Genomic DNA, 24,116 nt, shown 5'->3' with positions numbered 1-24,116 from the left:
ATGCTGCCTTATTTGATTAGATCTGATTAGATTAGATTGATCATGACATCAGTGATGGTTTGATTTTTCCTTGGAATCAATACTTTAACAATATGTACTCATGTATTTCATAAACAAGAAATACACATGTTAAAGTAAATTGTTTATATTTCAGAAAAAAGTTCCATCATTAAGAAACCCCAGAGTCCATACACGAGCTTTGTGTCAGAGAAGAATAATACAGCAGTAAATCCAAGAAAGTAAGTAGGACATGGCTCCTATTATATAACTTAGTCATTTGTTAGTCATACAGATACAATTATATTGTTAGATAACTTGGTCATACAGATAAAATTATCTTGTTATGATAACTTAGTCATACCAATAAAATTATCTTGTTATGATAACTTAGTCATACAGATAAAATTATCTTGTTAGGTCACTTAGTCATACAGACAAAATTGTCTTGTTATGATAACTTAGTCATACCAATAAAATTATCTTGTTAGATCACTTAGTCATACAGACAAAATGATCTTGTTATGATAACTTAGTCATACCAATAAAATTATCTTGTTATGATAACTAAGTCATACAGATAAAATTGTCTTGTTTAATCAGGCTATAAAAAAGAATATGTTTGTTTGCCCTAACCCTACCTGCCCAGAAAATAGCTGCCTACTCAAAATCTTTTATTGTCCTGATGTTAAAAAGTTTTTGTTTTTTTTAATCAGATAGGCATGAATACTAAAAAACATCTTACACTTTAATTCTCTCTGCCAAAAAAAAAGAAAATGTCTACCTACCTACCCTCTGTCTCTACCTATGGGTAGGGTTTTGGCAAACCAAAATATTTTTAAGTGTGGCCTCACTTAGTCATACTGATAGAATTATCTTGTTATTTAACTTAAATAGTGAAACAGATAAAATTATCTTGTTTGATATGACTAAGAATGTAATAGATATTATTAATGTCCATGGTTATATTTTTTAGGCTAGCACCAGGGCTTATAGAAAAGCATTCACCACACAGAAAAGACAAAGCTGATTCCCTTGATTTATCTGACAGTGAAGATGATTTACCTGATCATTACAAGGTAGAAATAAACTTAATTCATTTTCAATTGTTTGCAGTAAAAATAAAACTTTTTTCACTGTAGATGTGACACTCCTCAAAGGCCATGAAGGCACATCATTTCTCTTCTGTATTAATTTATAAGATACTTAAAAGAAATCTTTCAGAGCAATGATTGCTGTCAATTTGAAAACTTCCATGAAATTGTGTATAATTTTACCTAGTATGTTTAATAGAGCAGCTCATTATATTTTGATAATGCAAATTCAGTTTCAGCATTTTTAGAAGAATGCAGACTTTGTTGGCATAGTTCCTATGTTTCTTATGCAATTTAATACTCTTTACTGGTGAATTTTCTTGCTAATTTTGCTATTTTCGAAGATGGCATTTAACAGCAAAATTTACCATACTCAAACTTTTCATTGTACATTTAAATTGGTAAAAAGGCTGTGACATGTGACATAGAATACTGGGAAGAATAAACTGCCAAGTCTAAGGCCCAAACCACAAACAAAACCAACAATAACTTGATTTACAATATAAAGTTTTACAGTAATCTATGATTTAATCATATGTCATTTGGTGGTTACAAAATAAAACTGTATTTATGCATTTGATAAAATGAAAACTATATGTGTCAGTTAATTAATTAATTCTTAAAAAATAAATTAATATGACATTTTATTTAAAAAGAAATATAAATATTGCAGATGTTACACATATTTTTTGAGTAATTTGATACTGTCTGTTTAGTCAAAGGACACAAGAGTTCACAAACAACTACCATCAGAAGTTTTGTTGGTTGATGCCTCACGACAGACTAAAGATCCTAACCAATCAGAGGTAGATATTATGGTGGGCTTTGAAAGATCTCCTGTCAGGGTGGTGTGTCATTCTTTAGAGAAAGTGAACTCTGACCTCAGGTAAGATACAGTTTCAAGGCAGTTTTTATGCTGTCACATGATTCCCTTGATTATGTTGAAATCTGAATAAATAAGTTTGTTTTTTTTCATCGCTCTTTCATTCTTGAAATGTAAGATAAAGTCAAAATATGTTTTTGTTTGTATTTGATATATTGAAATTAATTTAATTGGATTAAACAATCCACAAGTCATATTTAAATGGATTTAAATATAAAATCAGTGCTCAGGGTAATCACAGAACCATTGTGCAGTGAAATGCAATATGTCCTTTCTTGGATAGATATTTAGATGTGATTTATTATGTTATGCATATCACATGATATTATTAACTAAATTTAAAAGACTGGTTGTAAATTTTAAAAATCACTTGGCGCCAGAATTGAGTCGTTTAATTCCATCTAGACTTGTTGTTGCTACTGAACATAATTTAAAAGGTATGTGTTGAGGGTTTCATAAATGTTTTTATGGGAATTTATTAAATTACTTCACAAACATGTCAGTTGTTGTAACTGTTATCTTATTTGTGACAGAACTACTAAACTCATTGATTTATGTCAGTATTTAATACAGTTAATTATAATTTACAGTTAAGATTATGCCACTGAACCCTATAGTGTAAAAAAAAAAGCCATATTAACAAAAAGTATGATATTTATAAGAAAATCTTGCAGATCAAATTATGTTTATGTAAAATGATAATAAGTAGTTGCCAATGAGACTATCCAAATAAGATTAAGGCCAAGTATGTATTTGGTTGTCATATAACTAAACTATATTGATAGTTTGATCTTGAATGAAAGTCCATGGCTTCTATAAGTGAAAATATGTTTTATTTCAGATCATCTAAAAGTAAATCAGTTAAAGTAGACAGTATGAACACCATTAAGATAACAAAAGAACTTCCTCAGATCAATGTTGATAACTGTAAGTATGATTAATAATGCTTAGGCGTGCTGTTTCAGATTTCGGCATAGTCAACAATTTGTTCAAGTTTGTCATGAGGTCAGTTTAAGGGGAATCACTAATGGTAAATCATTGATGTTTGGTATGTAGTTGTATAAGCATTAATACATCTAACTTCGTGGAGATTATTTGGCGTTGCCCCCTTGATGATGGTTTGTGTACCTTGAAAGTTTTGCAATGTTTACATGTTAAAGTGATGCAAATTTTTATTGCAACCTTTGCATTGTCAACATTATGTACTGTAGGACATATTTCTGTGTCAACAGTTATTTCTATAAAAGTTAAGGATAAAGTACTCATTTTAAACAGAGTAAAAGTTGATGTATCATCAAACCTTAATTGTATTCTTTATAATGATTTAAAACTTGACTGACATATATAATGACAGTTTAACTTGACGGACATATTGACAGTTGCACCAGAATTACCAAGTAGGAAAACAGGAAACCCTCAGAATAATTGTAACAGATATGAATTATTTCAGTATTTTTAAAAGGAAAAATATTTGCTTGAAAGTCAGATTTATTTTTATAAAAAAATGTATATAGTTTGCCGTTAATAATAAATGAATCCACAGTAGTGTTATAAATATTTTTTTGGTTTAATATATAAATTTCTTTTGTTTACAGTAAGTCCAAGTGAGCCATGCCGATCCGTAGATAACTTTAATCTCCTAACACAGATAGAAAAGGATATGAGAATCAATAGATTACCTCAACCTAACTTTGATGATTCTCAAGATTCTGACATGTCGGAAAAACCTGCAGCAGACGACAATCAATCCAACCATAGTGAAAGTGATGTATGTTCTGTTAAAGATTTAGTCACATCGAAAACAAAGGGCAATACCAGAAAGAAAAGGTAAAAACAAAGGGCAATACCAGAAAGAAAAGGTAAAAACAAAGGGCAATACTAGAAAGAAAAGGTAAAAACAAAAGGAAATACCAGAAAGAAAAGGTAAAAACAAAAGGAAATACCAGAAAGAAAAGGTAAAAACAAAGGGCAATACTAGAAAGAAAAGGTAAAAACAAAGGGCAATACTAGAAAGAAAAGGTAAAAACAAAAGGAAATACCAGAAAGAAAAGGTAAAAACAAAAGGAAATACCAGAAAGAAAAGGTAAAAACAAAGGGCAATACTAGAAAGAAAAGGTAAAAACAAAGGGCAATACCAGAAAGAAAAGGTAAAAACAAAGGGCAATACCAGAAAGAAAAGGTAAAAAACAAAGGGCAATACCAGAAAGAAGAGGTAAAAACAAAGTAAAAACAAAGGGCAATACCAGAAAGAAAAGGTAAAAACAAAGGGCAATACTAGAAAGAAAAGGTAAAAACAAAAGGAAATACCAGAAAGAAAAGGTAAAAACAAAAGGAAATACCAGAAAGAAAAGGTAAAAACAAAGGGCAATACTAGAAAGAAAAGGTAAAAACAAAGGGCAATACTAGAAAGAAAAGGTAAAAACAAAAGGAAATACCAGAAAGAAAAGGTAAAAACAAAAGGAAATACCAGAAAGAAAAGGTAAAAACAAAGGGCAATACTAGAAAGAAAAGGTAAAAACAAAGGGCAATACCAGAAAGAAAAGGTAAAAACAAAGGGCAATACCAGAAAGAAAAGGTAAAAAACAAAGGGCAATACCAGAAAGAAGAGGTAAAAACAAAGTAAAAACAAAGGGCAATACCAGAAAGAAAAGGTAAAAACAAAGGGCAATACCAGAAAGAAAAGGTAAAAACAAAGGGCAATACCAGAAAGAAAAGGTAAAAACAAAGGGCAATACTAGAAAGAAAAGGTAAAAACAAAAGGAAATACCAGAAAGAAAAGGTAAAAACAAAGGGCAATACTAGAAAGAAAAGGTAAAAACAAAGGGCAATACTAGAAAGAAAAGGTAAAAACAAAGGGCAATACCAGAAAGAAAAGGTAAAAAACAAAGGGCAATACCAGAAAGAAGAGGAAAAAACAAAGTAAAAACAAAGGGCAATACCAGAAAGAAAAGGTAAAAACAAAGGGCAATACCAGAAAGAAAAGGTAAAAACAAAGGGCAATACCAGAAAGAGAAGGTAAAAACAATGGGCAATACCAGAAAGAGAAGGTAAAAACAAAGGGCAATACCAGAAAGAGAAGGTAAAAACAAAGGGCAATACTAGAAAGAAAAGGTAAAAACAAAGGGCAATACTAGAAAGAGAAGGTAAAAACAAAGGGCAATACCAGAAAGAGAAGGTAAAAACAATGGGCAATACCAGAAAGAGAAGGTAAAAACAAAGGGCAATACCAGAAAGAGAAGGTAAAAACAAAGGGCAATACTAGAAAGAAAAGGTAAAAACAAAGGGCAATACCAGAAAGAAGAGGTAAAAACAAAGTAAAAACAAAGGGCAATACCAGAAAGAAAAGGTAAAAACAAAGGGCAATACCAGAAAGAAGAGGTAAAAACAAAGTAAAAACAAAGGGCAATACCAGAAAGAAAAGGTAAAAACAAAAGGAAATACCAGAAAGAAAAGGTAAAAACAAAGGACAATACTAGAAAGAAAAGGTAAAAACAAAGGGCAATACTAGAAAGAAAAGGTAAAAACAAAGGGCAATACCAGAAAGAAAAGGTAAAAACAAAGGGCAATACCAGAAAGAAGAGGTAAAAACAAAGTAAAAACAAAGGGCAATACCAGAAAGAAAAGGTAAAACCAAAGGGCAATACCAGAAAGAAAAGGTAAAAACAAAGGGCAATACTAGAAAGAAAAGGTAAAAACAAAGGGCAATACCAGAAAGAGAAGGTAAAAACAATGGGCAATACCAGAAAGAGAAGGTAAAAACAAAGGGCAATACCAGAAAGAAAAGGTAAAAACAAAGGGCAATACCAGAAAGAGAAGGTAAAAACAATGGGCAATACCAGAAGGAAAAGGTAAAAACCTCTATGACCACATTTACCTTATTTTTAAAAAAGGTTTTATATAAAAATAAGAAGATGTGATATGATTTCCAATGAGACAACTATCTACCAGAGATAAAATGAAGGGGCATTAAGCAATTATAGGCCATTGTACAGTCTTCAACAATGAGAAATACTGATGAACAGGAGTTTTACACTAGAAACCACAGTTCATGTATCATATTCAAAGGAGATTTGTAACAATTGTGTCAAATATTAATAATTGTCTAAATTTCTGAATCTTTGAATGATTTGTTCTATTTTAAGGGATTGTTTGATGTACCCTAACATCTTTTTTTTTTTAATTTAAACATTTACAAAAAAAAAAATTCTATTCCCTCCTTACCTTCATGTTTAAACCAATTTTCTGTTAGTAGCAGAATAGCTCAACAAACCTTCTTTCAGCATAGTGTGTTAAAATCCTTAAAATATGAGTAATTATTACTTATAAAAAGCTCTAATGAGTCTTTTAAAGCAGTGATTTTATTATGTTATTATACCATGATCCACTGAACGTTAAGCAACCAACAATCAATTACTTTATGAGTGAGGGCTATATTGCAATCACCTTGTATGTCTGTTCTTCCAACATATTTCTGTCACACATTTCACTCATACGTCCTGTTTTCTGATACTTTGAATTATGAGTGGAGGTGTGTTCTTGTTTCTCTAAATTTTGTTTTCTATTTTTGACAGTGCACCAGTGAAGAAAAAGTCACCATTACCAAGTAAAACTCCACAGACAGCAAAGAAAAAATCTAGTAAGATCTCTTAGATCTCAGTTATGTCTGCTCAGTTTATATAAGTTTCATTGTTAGAAGTGATATTAGAGTAAGGTCCAGAAAAAAGAGACAAAGTTGTGTTTCTTAGAGATTAATGATTGTTAAAGCAACTTAAACAAGTTTATTTATTGATTAAAACATTTGTAAGGTAAAGGTCAATGAAATAGTAACCAAGCAATGAAACCAAGAAGACATATGGAGATCAAATTAGGTCTCAAATGATAGACCAGTATCAATATCATTGGTAAAGATCTTAATCACCCTTGGTCTTTACAATTTTGTGAATGAAAGCAGAGACCATAAAAAATAACACTAAAAAATTGATAACAAAAAATGTTTGTGTCCAATATATAGCAATGATCTCATAGTTAAATTGAAGAAATAAAAGTGGATATGATGTGAATTTTAACCAGGGAAGAAAATTAGTGATGAATGTATATGTAAATATTATACTGTATTTCATTTAATAATTTTCTATTGATAGGTAGAATAGTTGCATCCAGGTACTTACAAGCTGCTGATGCTAAAGTTAAAACCTCTCTATCAGTGTTATATCCTAAGGTAAATAAAACGGATGCTAAAATTAAAACCGCTCTATCAGTGTTATATCCTAAGGTAAATAAAACTGATGCTAAAGTTAAAACCTCTCTAGTAGTATTATATCCAAAGGTAAATAAAACTGATGCTAAAGTTAAAACCTCTCTATCAGTGTTATATCCTAAGGTAAATAAAACTGATGCTAAAGTTAAAACCTCTCTAGTAGTATTATATCCTACTGAAAATAAAACTGGTGCTAAAGTTAAAACCTCTCTATCAGTATTATATCCTCTGGTAAATAAAACTGATGCTAAAGTTAAAACCTCTCTAGTACTATTATATCCTAAGGTAAATAAAACTGATGCTAAAGTTAAAACCTCTCTGTCAGTATTATATTCTAAGGTAAATAAAACTGATGCTTAAGTTAAAACCTCTTTTTCAGTATTATATCCTAAGGTAAATAAAACTGATGCTAAAGTTGAAACCTCTCTATCAGTATTATGTCCTAAGGTAAATAAAACTGATGCTAAAGTTAAAACCTCTCTATCAGTATTATATCCTAAGGTAAATAAAACGGATGCTAAAGTTAAAACCTCTCTATCTGTATTATATCCTAAGGTAAATAAAACTGATGCTAAAGTTAAAACCGCTCTATCAGTGTTATATCCTAAGGTAAATAAAACTGATGCTAAAGTTGAAACCTCTCTATCAGTGTTATATCCTAAGGTAAATAAAACTGATGCTAAAGTTGAAACCTCTCTATCAGTATTATGTCCTAAGGTAAATAAAACTGATGCTAAAGTTGAAACCTCTCTATCAGTGTTATATCCTAAGGTAAATAAAACTGATGCTAAAATTAAAACCTCTCTATCAGTGTTATATCCTAAGGTAAATAAAACTGATGCTAAAGTTAAAATCTCTCTATCAGTATTATATCCTAAGGTAAATAAAACTGATGCTAAAGTTAAAACCTCTATCAGTATTATATCCTCTGGTAAATAAAACTGATGCTAAAGTTAAAACCTCTCTATCAGTATTATATCCTCTGGTAAATAAAACGGATGCTAAAGTTAAAACCTCTCTATCAGTATTATATCCTAAGGTAAATAAAACTGATGCTAAAGTTAAAACCTCTCTATCAGTGTTATATACTAAGGTAAATAAACAGCTGCGCCATGAGCGCATGATACGCCTGTCGTCTTGTGTGTGAATTTTTATGCAATAAGCATAAATAGTTTCTGACATACGGCGTGACATGCGAAAACCCCCTTTTTTTTTCTCCAAAAAACTCAATATCTCTAAAATAAAATTTTGAATCAAAACCAAAAAGTATACAGATCTTTAGATTAATATAACTAAGAAGTGTGTAAAATTTTAAGCAATAATCATAAATCGTTTTTGAGATACGGCGCGACATGTGAAAACCCCCCTTTTAAAAAAAAAATCAATATCTCAAAAATAAAATTTTGAATCAAAACCAAAAAGTATACAGATCTTTAGATTAATATAACTAAGAAGTGTGTAAAATTTTAAGCAATAATCATAAATCGTTTTTTGAGATATGGCGCGACATGTGAAAAACCCCTCCCCCTTTTTAACAAAATACTTAATAACTCAAAAATAAAATTTTGAATCATCACCAAAAAGTATACAAATCTTAAGGTTAATATAACTAAGAAGTGTGTAAAGTTTTAAGCAATAATCATAAACTGTTTTTGAGATACGGCGCGACATGTGAAAAACCCCTCCCCCTTTTTTAACAAAATACTCGATATCTCTAAAATAAAATTTAGAATCATCACCAAAAAGTATACAGATCTTAAGATTAATATAACTAAGAAGTGTGTAAAGTTTTAAGCAATAATCATAAATTGTTTTTGAGATACAGCGCGACATGTGAAAAAAAACACACACCTGTTTTAGTTACTAAGTTCCGTAACTCAAAAAGTTTTAATCTTATTTTCACCAAAAAGTATACAGATCGTTTGACCATCATAAGAAACAACTATGTTAAGTTTCATGAAATTTGGATAAGTCATTCTCAAGTTACAGTGCGACATGTTTATGCCAGACAGACAGACGGACGACACCGGACATTTGTATACCATAATACGTCCCGTCAAAAATTGACGGGCGTATAATAAAACTATGCTAAAGTTAAAACCTCTCTATCCATATTATATCCTAAGGTGAATAAAACTGATGCTTAAGTTAAAACCTCTTTTTCAGTATTATATCCTAAGGTAAATAAAACTGATGCTAAAGTTAAAACCTCTCTATCAGTATTATATCCTAAGGTAAATAAAACTGATGCTAAAGTTAAAACCTCTCTAGTAGTATTATATCCTAAGGTAAATAAAACTGATGCTAAAGTTAAAACTCTCTATCAGTATTATATCCTAAGGTAAATAAAACTGATGCTAAAGTTAAAACTGCTCTATCAGTGTTATATCCTAAGGTAAATAAAACTGATGCTAAAGTTGAAACCTCTCTATCAGTGTTATATCCTAAGGTAAATAAAACTGATGCTAAAGTTAAAACCTCTCTATCAGTGTTATATCCTAAGGTAAATAAAACCTCTCTATAAGTATTATATCCTAAGGTAAATAAAACTGGTGCTAAGGTTAAAATCTCTCTATCAGGATATACTACTGATAGAGAGGTTTTAACTTTAGTGTTATATCCTACTGAAAATAAAACTGGTGCTAAAGTTAAAACCTCTCTATCAGTATTATATCCTCTGGTAAATAAAACTGATGCTAAAGTTAAAACCTCTCCATCAGTGTTATACCTAAGGTAAATAAAACGGATGCTAAAGTCAAAACCTCTCTATCAGTGTTATATTCTAAGGTAAATAAAACTGATGCTTAAGTTAAAACCTCTTTTTCAGAATTATATCCCAAGGTAAATAAAACGGATGCTAAAGTCAAAATCTCTCTTTCAGTGTTATATTCTAAGGTAAATAAAACGGATGCTAAAGTCAAAACCTCTCTATCAGTGTTATATTCTAAGGTAAATAAAACTGATGCTTAAGTTAAAACCTCTTTTTCAGAATTATATCCCAAGGTAAATAAAACTGATGCTAAAGTCAAAATCTCTCTTTCAGTGTTATATTCTAAGGTAAATAAAATGGATGCTAAAGTTAAAACCTCTCTATCAGTATTATATCCTAAGGTAAATAAAACGGATGCTAAAGTCAAAATCTCTCTTTCAGTGTTATATTCTAAGGTAAATAAAACGGATGCTAAAGTTAAAACCTCTCTATCAGTATTATATCCTAAGGTAAATAAAACTGATGCTAAAGTTAAAACCGCTCTATCAGTGTTATATCCTAAGGTAAATAAAACTGGTGCTAAAGTTAAAACCTCTCTATCAGTGTTGTATCCTAAGGTAAATAAAACGGATGCTAAAGTTAAAACCTCTCTATCAGTGTTATATCCTAAGGTAAATAAAACTGATGCTAAAGTTAAAATCTCTTTATCCATATTATATCCTCTGGTAAATAAAACTGATGCTAAAGTTAAAACCTCTCTATCAGTGTTATATCCTAAGGTAAATAAAACTATGCTAAAGTTAAAACCTCTCTATCCATATTATATCCTAAGGTAAATAAAACTGATGCTTAAGTTAAAACCTCTCTAGAAGTATTATATCCTAAGGTAAATAAAACTGATGCTAAAGTTAAAACCTCTCTATCAGTATTATATCCTCTGGTAAATAAAACGGATGCTAAAGTTAAAACCTCTCTATCAGTATTATATCCTAAGGTAAATAAAACTGATGCTTAAGTTAAAACCTCTTTTTCAGTATTATATCCTAAGGTAAATAAAACGGATGCTAAAGTTAAAATCTCTCTTTCCATATTATATCCTAAGGTAAATAAAACTGATGCTAAAGTTAAAACCTCTCTATCAGTGTTATATCCTAAGGTAAATAAACAGCTGCGCCATGAGCGCATGATACGCCTGTCGTCTTGTGTGTGAATTTTTATGCAATAAGCATAAATAGTTTCTGACATACGGCGTGACATGCGAAAACCCCCTTTTTTTTTTCCAAAAAACTCAATATCTCTGAAATAAAATTTTGAATCTAAACCAAAAAGTATACAGATCTTTAGATTAATATAACTAAGAAGTGTGTAAAATTTTAAGCAATAATCATATATCGTTTTTGAGATACGGCGCGACATGTGAAAACCCCCCTTTTAAAAAAAAAAAATCAATATCTCAAAAATAAAATTTTGAATCAAAACCAAAAAGTATACAGATCTTTAGATTAATATAACTAAGAAGTGTGTAAAATTTTAAGCAATAATCATAAATCGTTTTTGGAAAATGACGCTATCAGCGGCATGTTTCCGATACCATTGACCAGAACTAACGGAAGTTGATTATACCTCCGCCTACCGCACTCGGTTTCATATTTACTATTTTACATACTAACTGGAAACTGCTTGTTTTACGCTACACTCAAACAAAGTGTTGTAGTCGGACGGGATCCAGCTTACATACGTTATTTTATTTACCAAAAAGATATCTTGACCTGTCCATATGTTTTTTGTTATTAAATGGTATTTGGAGCTATCCCTTTGTTATATTTTTCATATTTATTCGAGCTTTCACTTTTATGCACATGTCTTACAATCGTAAACACTCGGTATGTATACATGATAAATAGATCCGTTTTGTTATGGTGTTGGACTTTTTACCCTCCAATGATCAGCAATCGCTAGACAAAATAGTTCTCCGAAATAATGTCAGCCTTTCATGCCATTTCAACTTTACAATCATTAAAAAAGTAATAATCGGAATCATTTTGATATCCATTGGATAGAAACTGGTCTTTATCCAGATTTACGAAGATTTTTATAATCGGACATTAGTAATACGGTTATACCCACGCGGTGCGTATGAATCTTTGTTTACAAAGTTATAGCAGCAGAGTCTGTAACTGTATCATTATTAATTAACTACACTGTTATTGTACTTAATATGATGAAAACTGCATATGCAATATAAGATGTCAACTCGGCCAATACAGATTTTTTTTCCGTATTGTCCGAGTTCTGATCCGGCCAAAACAGGATTTCGGAACGTCTCTAGTTTTTAGATCGTAAGTCACGATAAACTCAAACTGAAAGAAAAAAGTTGTTTGTACGACGCAGTTTTTATTTACTCACCATAAACAAGCTGAAACGTTCAGTATGGCATATATTTTAGGTTAAAGACGGTCCCATTCATTTGAAAAGCATTTTGAAAGTAGACGATGGAATTATTTCAGGTTTGGGGAACGAGTAAATTATCACAAAGTTCATTTCTTGACGACCTCATAATTTCATCATGTCGATGGTACAAATCGATTTTTACTGTTTACTTTCGCTTCTCATGTTTTGTAAACGGTCTTTTATTTTTAAACCCGAACCAGGCATATGCATTCTGTAATTGCGCAAATCTTCGTTCTTTGGTCAATTGGCTTATGGATAGTTGTATCAATTTCAACTCTTACATTATTTTTTTTAAAATATATTTGCATTACACATGCAATTGCAGTACCTTTCCAATTACTATTTATGTGTTGTGTCTAAATTAAAGTTGTAACACTTTATAGTGACTGGAAAGGGTAGAAAAATTTATCAGATGAGAAAAGGCTGAAAATACATGGAAACGGCACCAAATCATTAGATATTGCATCTTATAAAAAGAAACTGAGATTTGGATACTTCCACTTCAAGGTAAAAATGTTTATCTCTTGTGAAATGAAATAAAAAAATATTGTAACACTGTAGTTAATTAATAAAGATACTATTACATGTATTTCTGTATTGGCCTTATTGTTGGTCCTCGGCCAGCAGTATTGGCCTTCGGCTTCGCCTCAGACCAATACACCAAGACATGGACCAATAACAAGGACAATACAGAAATACTTACGCAATAATATTATAGAATGACAGTATGGTTCAATAGCGGGAATCAGCCCCTCAACTAATTTTTACATAAATATTAATTTCTGGCTTCATATCCTTGTTCGTCTTGTCTGGAGATCTTGTTGTAGTTCCAGTTAGGCAAGCATTATAGAGACGTATCCCGTCCATCCTCTCTTGACTTGTAATTTCTGGTGATAGATTTTGCCGCTTGACGTTGTATCCTTTCAAGCTTGTTTTTTTTTTTTGTTACCGTGTAGGGTCCCATACTATGGCTCCATATTAAATTGTAAGATCCATTCCTAAAGGTCTAGATCATTGTTCTAATCTGACACAAATTTCAATAACTGGAATGCTACCCAAGTTGAATATATGGTGACCTACTAGAACAGCATTATCACTATTGAAATTGTGTTTAATACCATGATTGTTCAATGTCATTAACTTAAATAGAGACAGACATTTGACCTGAAAGGTGGTGTGGGAGTGCAAAATCAAAAACTAACTGACTATGATATATGGTTAAAGAATGAATATCAATTACATGGGTCAACATGGTCAAGGGCAGAGTTGTTATGAAATAACAATATGGCAGAGAAGTGGTTTCAAGTTTCATATAAAGCGACCTGACTGACATGAAGTAAAAAATCAAAGGAGTATCCCTATTTGTCTAATCTTCAAGGTGAAATAAAACTAGTAAAACAATATTATACTATTGTCTAAATCTACAGAAATAATTTGCTTCAAGTAACAGAATTAACTAGGTCACTAGTAACTTATTTAATGAGTATGTGGGGTATAAGAGCTTGATAACAACAGGCTCTTCATAATCATTTGGTTTGAAAAGGATACTAGTAGTCTATATTCTTGATTTAGAAAAATGTAATTGCAAGACAAAAATCACATTACTTAGAATACTTTAGATCATTCAGGTAGTCTTTATTTATATGTACAAAAGAACAGCCAGTCATGCCAGTAGTCATTGGATATTGTAGATCATTCAAATAGTCTTGACCTATTTATTAGTACAAAAGAACAGCCAGTAGTCATTGGCTATTGTAGATCATTCGGGTAGTCTTGACCTATTTATTTATAGAAAAAAACAGCCAGTAGTCATTGGATACTGTAGATCATTCAGGTAGTCTTGACCTATACATTTGTACTAAAAAAACAGCCAGTTGTCATCTTCACATAACACGCACATATACGAATATCAATTATATGCTTACGAGACATGTTGGAATGTTAAATAATTACGGTATGTGAAAATCAAGACTTGCATAAAAAATATCACAATATTAGAGACAGTGGCGTCATTTTTCCTCAGAGCTTTCAGCTCTTTGATTTGAGATATGGCGCGACATGTGAAAAACCCCTCCCCCTTTTTAACAAAATACTTAATAACTCAAAAATAAAATTTTGAATCATCACCAAAAAGTATACAGATCTTAAGGTTAATATAACTAAGAAGTGTGTAAAGTTTTAAGCAATAATCATAAACTGTTTTTGAGATACGGCGCGACATACGAAAAACCCCTCCCCCTTTTTTAACAAAATACTCGATATCTCTAAAATAAAATTTAGAATCATCACCAAAAAGTATACAGATCTTAAGATTAATATAACTAAGAAGTGTGTAAAGTTTTAAGCAATAATCATAAATTGTTTTTGAGATACAGCGCGACATGTGAAAAAAAACACACACCTGTTTTAGTTACTAAGTTCCGTAACTCAAAAAGTTTTAATCTTATTTTCACCAAAAAGTATACAGATCGTTTGACCATCATAAGAAACAACTATGTTAAGTTTCATGAAATTTGGATAAGTCATTCTCAAGTTACAGTGCGACATGTTTATGCCAGACAGACAGACGGACGACACCGGACATTTGTATACCATAATACGTCCCGTCAAAAATTGACGGGCGTATAATAAAACTATGCTAAAGTTAAAACCTCTCTATCCATATTATATCCTAAGGTGAATAAAACTGATGCTTAAGTTAAAACCTCTTTTTCAGTATTATATCCTAAGGTAAATAAAACTGATGCTAAAGTTAAAACCTCTCTATCAGTATTATATCCTAAGGTAAATAAAACTGATGCTAAAGTTAAAACCTCTCTAGTAGTATTATATCCAAAGGTAAATAAAACTGATGCTAAAGTTAAAACCTCTCTATCAGTATTATATCCTAAGGTAAATAAAACTGATGCTAAAGTTAAAACTGCTCTATCAGTGTTATATCCTAAGGTAAATAAAACTGATGCTAAAGTTGAAACCTCTCTATCAGTGTTATATCCTAAGGTAAATAAAACTGATGCTAAAGTTAAAACCTCTCTATCCGTGTTATATCCTAAGGTAAATAAAACCTCTCTATAAGTATTATATCCTAAGGTAAATAAAACTGGTGCTAAGGTTAAAATCTCTCTATCAGGATATACTACTGATAGAGAGGTTTTAACTTTAGTGTTATATCCTACTGAAAATAAAACTGGTGCTAAAGTTAAAACCTCTCTATCAGTATTATATCCTCTGGTAAATAAAACTGATGCTAAAGTTAAAACCTCTCCATCAATGTTATACCTAAGGTAAATAAAACTATGCTAAAGTTAAAACCTCTTTATCCATATTATATTCTAAGGTAAATAAAACTGATGCTTAAGTTAAAACCTCTTTTTAAGTATTATATCCCAAGGTAAATAAAACTGATGCTAAAGTCAAAATCTCTCTTTCAGTGTTATATTCTAAGGTAAATAAAATGGATGCTAAAGTTAAAACCTCTCTATCAGTATTATATCCTAAGGTAAATAAAACTGATGCTAAAGTTAAAACCGCTCTATCAGTGTTATATCCTAAGGTAAATAAAACTGGTGCTAAAGTTAAAACCTCTCTATCAGTGTTATATCCTAAGGTAAATAAAACGGATGCTAAAGTTAAAACCTCTCTATCAGTGTTATATCCTAAGGTAAATAAAACTGATGCTAAAGTTGAAACCTCTCTATCAGTGTTATATCCTAAGGTAAATTAAACTGAGGCTAAAGTTGAAACCTCTCTATCAGTATTATATCCTAAGGTAAATAAAACTGATGCTAAAGTTAAAACCTCTCTATCAGTGTTATATCTTAAGGTAAATAAAACTGATGCTAAAGTTAAAACCTCTCTATCAGTGTTATATCCTAAGGTAAATAAAACTGATGCTAAAGTTAAAATCTCTCAATCAGTATTATATCCTCTGGTAAATAAAACTGATGCTAAAGTTAAAACCTCTCTATCAGTGTTATATCCTAAGGTAAATAAACAGCTGCGCCATGAGCGCATGATACGCCTGTCGTCTTGTGTGTGAATTTTTATGCAATAAGCATAAATAGTTTCTGACATACGGCGTGACATGCGAAAACCCCCTTTTTTTTTTCCAAAAAACTCAATATCTCTAAAATAAAATTTTGAATCAAAACCAAAAAGTATACAGATCTTTAGATTAATATAACTAAGAAGTGTGTAAAATTTTAAGCAATAATCATAAATCGTTTTTGAGATACGGCGCGACATGTGAAAACCCCCCTTTTAAAAAAAAAAAATCAATATCTCAAAAATAAAATTTTGAATCAAAACCAAAAAGTATACAGATCTTAGATTAATATAACTAAGAAGTGTGTAAAATTTTAAGCAATAATCATAAATCGTTTTTTGAGATATGGTGCGACATGTGAAAAACCCCTCCCCCTTTTTAACAAAATACTTAATAACTCAAAAATAAAATTTTGAATCATCACCAAAAAGTATACAGATCTTAAGGTTAATATAACTAAGAAGTGTGTAAAGTTTTAAGCAATAATCATAAATTGTTTTTGAGATACAGCGCGACATGTGAAAAAAAACACACACCTGTTTTAGTTACTAAGTTCCGTAACTCAAAAAGTTTTAATCTTATTTTCACCAAAAAGTATACAGATCGTTTGACCATCATAAGAAACAACTATGTTAAGTTTCATGAAATTTGGATAAGTCATTCTCAAGTTACAGTGCGACATGTTTATGCCAGACAGACAGACGGACGACACCGGACATTTGTATACCATAATACGTCCCGTCAAAAATTGACGGGCGTATAATAAAACTATGCTAAAGTTAAAACCTCTCTAACCATATTATATCCTAAGGTGAATAAAACTGATGCTTAAGTTAAAACCTCTTTTTCAGTATTATATCCTAAGGTAAATAAAACTGATGCTAAAGTTAAAACCTCTCTATCAGTATTATATCCTAAGGTAAATAAAACTGATGCTAAAGTTAAAACCTCTCTAGTAGTATTATATCCAAAGGTAAATAAAACTGATGCTAAAGTTAAAACCTCTCTATCAGTATTATATCCTAAGGTAAATAAAACTGATGCTAAAGTTAAAACTGCTCTATCAGTGTTATATCCTAAGGTAAATAAAACTGATGCTAAAGTTGAAACCTCTCTATCAGTGTTATATCCTAAGGTAAATAAAACTGATGCTAAAGTTAAAACCTCTCTATCAGTGTTATATCCTAAGGTAAATAAAACCTCTCTATAAGTATTATATCCTAAGGTAAATAAAACTGGTGCTAAGGTTAAAATCTCTCTATCAGGATATACTACTGATAGAGAGGTTTTAACTTTAGTGTTATATCCTACTGAAAATAAAACTGGTGCTAAAGTTAAAACCTCTCTATCAGTATTATATCCTCTGGTAAATAAAACTGATGCTAAAGTTAAAACCTCTCCATCAGTGTTATACCTAAGGTAAATAAAACTATGCTAAAGTTAAAACCTCTCTATCCATATTATATCCTAAGGTAAATAAAACTGATGCTTAAGTTAAAACCTCTTTTTCAGTATTATATCCCAAGGTAAATAAAACGGATGCTAAAGTCAAAATCTCTCTATCAGTGTTATATTCTAAGGTAAATAAAATGGATGCTAAAGTTAAAACCTCTCTATCAGTATTATATCCTAAGGTAAATAAAACTGATGCTAAAGTTAAAACCGCTCTATCAGTGTTATATCCTAAGGTAAATAAAACTGGTGCTAAAGTTAAAACCTCTCTATCAGTGTTATATCCTAAGGTAAATAAAACGGATGCTAAAGTTAAAACCTCTCTATCAGTGTTATATCCTAAGGTAAATAAAACTGATGCTAAAGTTGAAACCTCTCTATCAGTGTTATATCCTAAGGTAAATTAAACTGAGGCTAAAGTTGAAACCTCTCTATCAGTATTATATCCTAAGGTAAATAAAACTGATGCTAAAGTTAAAACCTCTCTATCAGTGTTATATCTTAAGGTAAATAAAACTGATGCTAAAGTTAAAACCTCTCTATCAGTGTTATATCCTAAGGTAAATAAAACTGATGCTAAAGTTAAAATCTCTCTATCAGTATTATATCCTCTGGTAAATAAAACTGATGCTAAAGTTAAAACCTCTCTATCAGTGTTATATCCTAAGGTAAATAAAACTATGCTAAAGTTAAAACCTCTCTATCCATATTATATCCTAAGGTAAATAAAACTGATTCTTAAGTTAAAACCTCTTTTTCAGTATTATATCCTAAGGTAAATAAAACGGATGCTAAAGTTAAAATATCTCTATCCATATTATATCCTAAGGTAAATAAAACTGATGCTAAAGTTAAAACCTCTCTTTTAGTATTATATCTTAAGGTAATTGAAACTGATGCTAAAGTTAAAACCTCTCTATCCATATTATATCCTAAGGTAAATAAAACTGATGCTAAAGTTAAAACCTCTCTTTTAGTATTATATCTTAAGGTAATTGAAACTGATGCTAAAGTTAAAACCTCTCTATCAGTAGTATATCCTAAGGTAAATTAAACTGATGCTAAAGTTAAAACCTCTCTATTAGTGTTATTTCCTAAGGTAAATAAAACTTCTCTATAAGTATTATATCCTTAGGTAAATAAAACTGGTGCTAAGGTTAAAATCTCTCTATCAGTGTTATATCTTGAGGTAAATAAAACAGATGCTTAGTTTAAACCTCTCTATCCATATTATATCCTAAAGTAAGTAAAACTGATGCTTAAGTTAAAACCTCTCTTTCACTATTATATCATAAGTAAATAAAACTGGTTAAAGGGCAGAGAATGAGAAATAAAGGGGTATCCCTTGATAAGACAGCAGCCCAAAAACATTACAGCATTACTACTTAATGCATTTGTTTAGCTCATCTTGAACATTTCCCCTTATGTGAGCACTCTGCATCTTATTTGATCTGTCATTGTCCTAATCTTTTTTAAAAACTTCTGAAACAACAGTCCATAGGTGGCATGGTTGCTGTAGCTATAAATATAGCTGGCATGGTTGCTGTTATTATAAATATAGGTTACTATAAATATTTGAAAACATGAACTGCCATTTCTTGTTACAATATTTTTAAATGGTAGACAAAAGTATTTCCCTTGGAAGAGGCCCATATTTTTTTTTATGAAGTCTATTAATTAATCTCTTTTCAGAAAACTGAGGAGCCTCAGAAATCTCAGACAATCAAGGTTGTCTATCTTACCTGAAGGGATGTTGATTAGTGTTTTGTTCTTATTTGTGTTTGTTCTTCTATATAAAACTGCTTACAGCTCAAGTATTTAAACTTGTTTTAATACACTTGTGATAAATAAGACCAACAAAATATTGTAAATAAAGAATTTTTGCGTGCACTTATTATGCGATTGTTGAGCAAAGAACTAAAATGGTAGAGCAATTATTACTATTTCATGCTGCATACAAATAATGCTATCAAAATTTATAAAATGCAAGTTTTTACTGTTTTTTAAAGCAATTGCTTTTATGCCATCGCGTATGGCCATCTTTGTGACGCAGATCAGAGACTCCGCCCATATCAAGCCATAGTATTTTGTTAAAAAGGCTCCTGGTCTGTCATTCTTAAACACCTATGTATGTTTTCTATTGCAATACATAGCTTGAAACTTTTGAAAAACATTAGTGGATTTAAGAGGTTTCAACGTATGTTCTTGTAGATGTATTTTTGTATTTAGGGGGACAACCGGTTGACTATAAAAAAACATAGAAGTCCGAGTGAAAAAAAGTGCATTTTTATACCGATTCCTTTCTCCTTTCGTACTATGTTTCAACAAAATATCGAATCATTTCAGTTGTTGATTTAGTATTGAAAATTTTACTGAATTATCTCTTATTAAATACGGTTTTATATGTTTAATTGGTGTTTCTCTAAGAAAGAGGCCAGGTGCTCTTGTTCATTCATAAAATTATCATTCATTCATAAATTTATTGTAAAATCAAAATCACTACACAGGTTATACGTAGTGTCAAATGATTACCTGTAATCTAAAAATAGACAAACTTAACTGACCTATTTTGTTGATTTGTTTGCGCAAATAATTTAGCGGAACGAAACCCTTGTTAAAAACACATAACAATAAGTTCGTTTTCCTTTTTTGTCATAACTCCGTAAGATTTATCGATCACCTTACTAATGAAATAGACCCGTCAAAACGTGATAGATGCCAAGTCCAGATGAAGAGATATTTACAATTTGGAATTTTCTAGTTTCATAGATTGAAAAAAAGTACGTCCTTTTGGATATCATAATCAAAACTGGGTATGCATGACAAATGATGAAACCATTATCCTCGTCTTTCCAGTGGACGAGTCTACTACGTGTGTTGACACTCGACGGTCCACCGTGTTTGCAATTTTATTTCACATGTTTTCGAAATATTGAAGATCATTTTTCGCAATGTTTCCTGAAAATTGATAAATATCAAAGCAACGAAGAGCTTTTTGTTCTTGTTCGTATAATGACAATTTAATGTCATGTTTGTCTGTGATGACCCCCCTTTTCGGGATTGCATGAGAATTATAGTTATCTCGTACCGCATGAGGATGACACATATCAACTGAGCAATAATGTTTGGGACTTAGTTTTAAGAAATGAAGACAAAGTAACATTATGAAAATATTTTTAGTAAGCTGAAATATATATTTATTTTTTACATGTTTATCTCTTGTAAGATATTTTATTTCTTTCGTGTTTTTCAACATTTGCGTCTGGAAAGTTGAAATGTTTTAATTGAATGGTTAAATTTAAATTAATTATGACAATTGTTAAAATTAAATCAATAAAGGAAATTATTGTCCAGTTACAAACACTACCAGGGGATAATTTCTTTTTGAGTTATATGTTTCAGCACATGTAAATTTGACCCCAACTTTAGCCTGGTAAACGTGTTGTCTCCTTGTGAAATATAAAACATATCAAAAATGACTTTCTGCTAAAGTCTTTTATTGATATAAAGTTAAAACCTTCTTATTTCTCACTAGACAACACTCCTGTCGGGTTTAATTCTTATATATATGTGGATGAAAAAGTCCCCAAAACATTAACATGGCAGCAATTGCTTTTATGGCCTTTAAGGCTTTGATTTGGTGGAACTTATCCTTTATCAATTTTTGGCAATAATAAAAACATCACAAACATTTCTGAATTTACACTACTTATTACTGAAATAATACTATACAAATTTAATTTTATCAGCCAACAAAGCCAGATAGGAGCATTTCAAAGGCTAGTAGAAGTATGGATTTTGCTCCAAAATCTGCAAGGAAAATATCACGCAAAACCAAAGATACATCCATAGATTTTTCCCCAAGAACAGTCCAAAAACCAAAGCTTTCCAGTCGTGATACAGGAACCAGTCAGAGTAAAGGCAAAGTTACAAGTCAATCAGGAGAGATGGGAATCAGTATGAATAACAATGGAGATACTTCACACACACCAGACAACTCGCACATGACAACTGGAGGACAGACGTCAACACCTACACATGATGGTTCAGATTTCCCTAATGAGATCGATGCTTCTGCAATACATCCAGAAATATCTGTTTTATCTACTGGTATGTCAAATATTTTATTAAATCTTTACTGACAAAGAAATTAGTAACTCTTTGTAGAGTGGAATATATACTCATAGATACCACGCTTAAAATTATATACGCCAGGCACACGTTTCATTTACAAAAGACTCATCATTGATGCTCAAATCAGAAAAGTTAAAAGGCCAAATAAAATAAAATGTTAAAGAGCATTTAGGACCCAAAATTCTGAGAACTTTTTTGTTGTTGAACAAAGTGCTGCTATAATTGGGGTATAATGTTTGAACTACTTTGTTTTAAATTGCTGTAAATATCTAGTGATCTGTAGCTGTTGAATTTGTTATGTGAAAATTGGAGTCATTTCTATTTATTTGAAAAATATTCATTCCAAGTGAATTAGGTTCTGCAACTTACTTCCAATGCCAATGCAATAAATTAGGGTTTTCAAGATTTTATGACAAAATTGACAAGTTAATTCATGCTGATTGGTAATATACACACAAAAAATCACTGTAATGTAATTGGACTTCAAACGAAAAAATTTGCTATTTCCATACATGTAGGTATAAACAAGATAAGGTCATTCTGCACCATAACTATATGGTTCCGTATCAGACATTGATAAGGATTGTAATCAGGAGTCATACTAAAATACTAGACAGCCTAGAATAAGAGTTAAACCACCACAAACTTTTAGCTGGACATCAGAACCATCTCTACAATCAAATAAGGGGACCTACCTGATTTTTAGTGGTCAGGACCAATAAGACTGCCAGTTTTGTGTGAACACTGACAAGACTGATTATCTTTTATTGGACATTTAACCTTGGTATACATGTACTTGATATCTACCAATGAACATGTGGGAAATTGGAATAGAGATACTTCACCATTTGGAGTGAATTTTAGCACGGTTTCATTTATGTGTGTTTAAAGACGCCATGAACAAAGCAAAAAAAAAACTTACACACACACAAAAAAATGATATACAGTAATATTAAATTTATCCCAGAAGTTCAATCAACTCCTACAATTTTCAGATGAGGACTTGCTAATAACTGAGTTGTGTATCTGATGAGTTTAGTTTCACATGTATACTTAAATGTTGATACACACATGCACATACATCATGTACATTCTACAACATAGTGATACAAGAAAATACATGTATATATTGGAACTTTAACATTCTTATAAGATCAAAAGTTTTAGTTAATAAATATTTTTTCCCTAAGGTTTAAGGAAATCAGTATGGCGTAAGATTTTTTTTTTTTGCATGATTGTTGTGATTATATTTTTGTGTGTTTGATCAGCTACATTTATCAAAGCATGTTATGTACCATATTGCAATGAAATGATTTGAAAGACAAAGATATTCTACTAAAAAAAATAAGTTAAATGTATGAACTTCAGAAGTGCATGCAGAATTACATTACTTATTTTTATTCCATGAATAATTTGGAAATAAATCAGCATTTTTTATCTTTGGTAGCAACAGCTTAAACTATTTGTATAAAGCTTTATATTTGGATGTGTGTCTGTTATATGTCCATTGTCCTTGACCTTGTTTAGCGACTGTACATTTTTTTTTGTCATGAGAAATACTCACTAATTATGAATAATAGGATAAATATATTTGGTATATGGGATCCTTGCAACGTCTACATGTCCGTATGACAGGGTTCATCTGACCTCATTACATCAATAAGTGATCAATGTTAAGTTTTTGTGGTCAAGTCCGTATCTCAGATACAATAAACAATAGGTCAACTATATTTGGTGTACAGAAATTATTGTAAGGTGTACATGTCTGTTTGGCAGGGTTCATCTCACCTTGACCTCATTTTCATTATTCATTGGTATTCAGTATTAAGTTTAAGTTTTCATGCTTATGTCTGTTTCTAAGATACTATAAGCAATAGGTCAACTATATTTGCTTGTGATAATTTACATAACACATTTTGAATGAATTCATTTCAAATATGGTACATCAAAATATCAATTCCCTCTGTATATGTCAGTAGCTATGGTTTTTTTCTAATTGGAATTTGATTGCTCTTTTTTTAGTGAGCTTTTGCATTTTGATATTATTAGATTAAGCCTAAGTAAATAATAAGTTAAAATTATAATGTAAAGGT

The 24,116-nt window shown here is 30.7% G+C and overlaps 1 protein-coding gene and 1 long non-coding RNA gene across 2 annotated transcripts in view; both read left to right on the top strand.

Annotated features, from left to right (window-relative positions):
- Nucleotides 1-24,116, top strand: part of LOC127733353 (uncharacterized) — a 44,940-nt gene that overhangs the window by 12,452 nt on the left and 8,372 nt on the right. Inside the window, exons 3-13 of the mRNA XM_052242721.1 lie at nucleotides 155-239; nucleotides 974-1,076; nucleotides 1,808-1,977; nucleotides 2,816-2,901; nucleotides 3,570-3,801; nucleotides 4,489-4,549; nucleotides 5,492-5,523; nucleotides 6,546-6,610; nucleotides 7,116-7,192; nucleotides 21,639-21,999; nucleotides 23,214-23,234. Of these exons, the coding sequence (XP_052098681.1) occupies nucleotides 155-239; nucleotides 974-1,076; nucleotides 1,808-1,977; nucleotides 2,816-2,901; nucleotides 3,570-3,801; nucleotides 4,489-4,549; nucleotides 5,492-5,523; nucleotides 6,546-6,610; nucleotides 7,116-7,192; nucleotides 21,639-21,999; nucleotides 23,214-23,234 (1,293 nt within the window). The remainder of the gene's footprint in view (nucleotides 1-154; nucleotides 240-973; nucleotides 1,077-1,807; nucleotides 1,978-2,815; nucleotides 2,902-3,569; nucleotides 3,802-4,488; nucleotides 4,550-5,491; nucleotides 5,524-6,545; nucleotides 6,611-7,115; nucleotides 7,193-21,638; nucleotides 22,000-23,213; nucleotides 23,235-24,116) is intronic.
- On the top strand, nucleotides 4,614-4,834 carry LOC127733890 (uncharacterized). The gene is made up of 2 exons (XR_007997272.1): nucleotides 4,614-4,657; nucleotides 4,786-4,834. It is a non-coding gene; the product is annotated as an uncharacterized LOC127733890 (long non-coding RNA).

This window comes from Mytilus californianus, unplaced genomic scaffold (genome assembly GCF_021869535.1).
Source record: "Mytilus californianus isolate M0D057914Y unplaced genomic scaffold, xbMytCali1.0.p SCAF_3, whole genome shotgun sequence".
Lineage (NCBI taxonomy): Eukaryota > Metazoa > Mollusca > Bivalvia > Mytilida > Mytilidae > Mytilus > Mytilus californianus.
This window is presented reverse-complemented; position numbering and strand designations above follow the sequence as displayed.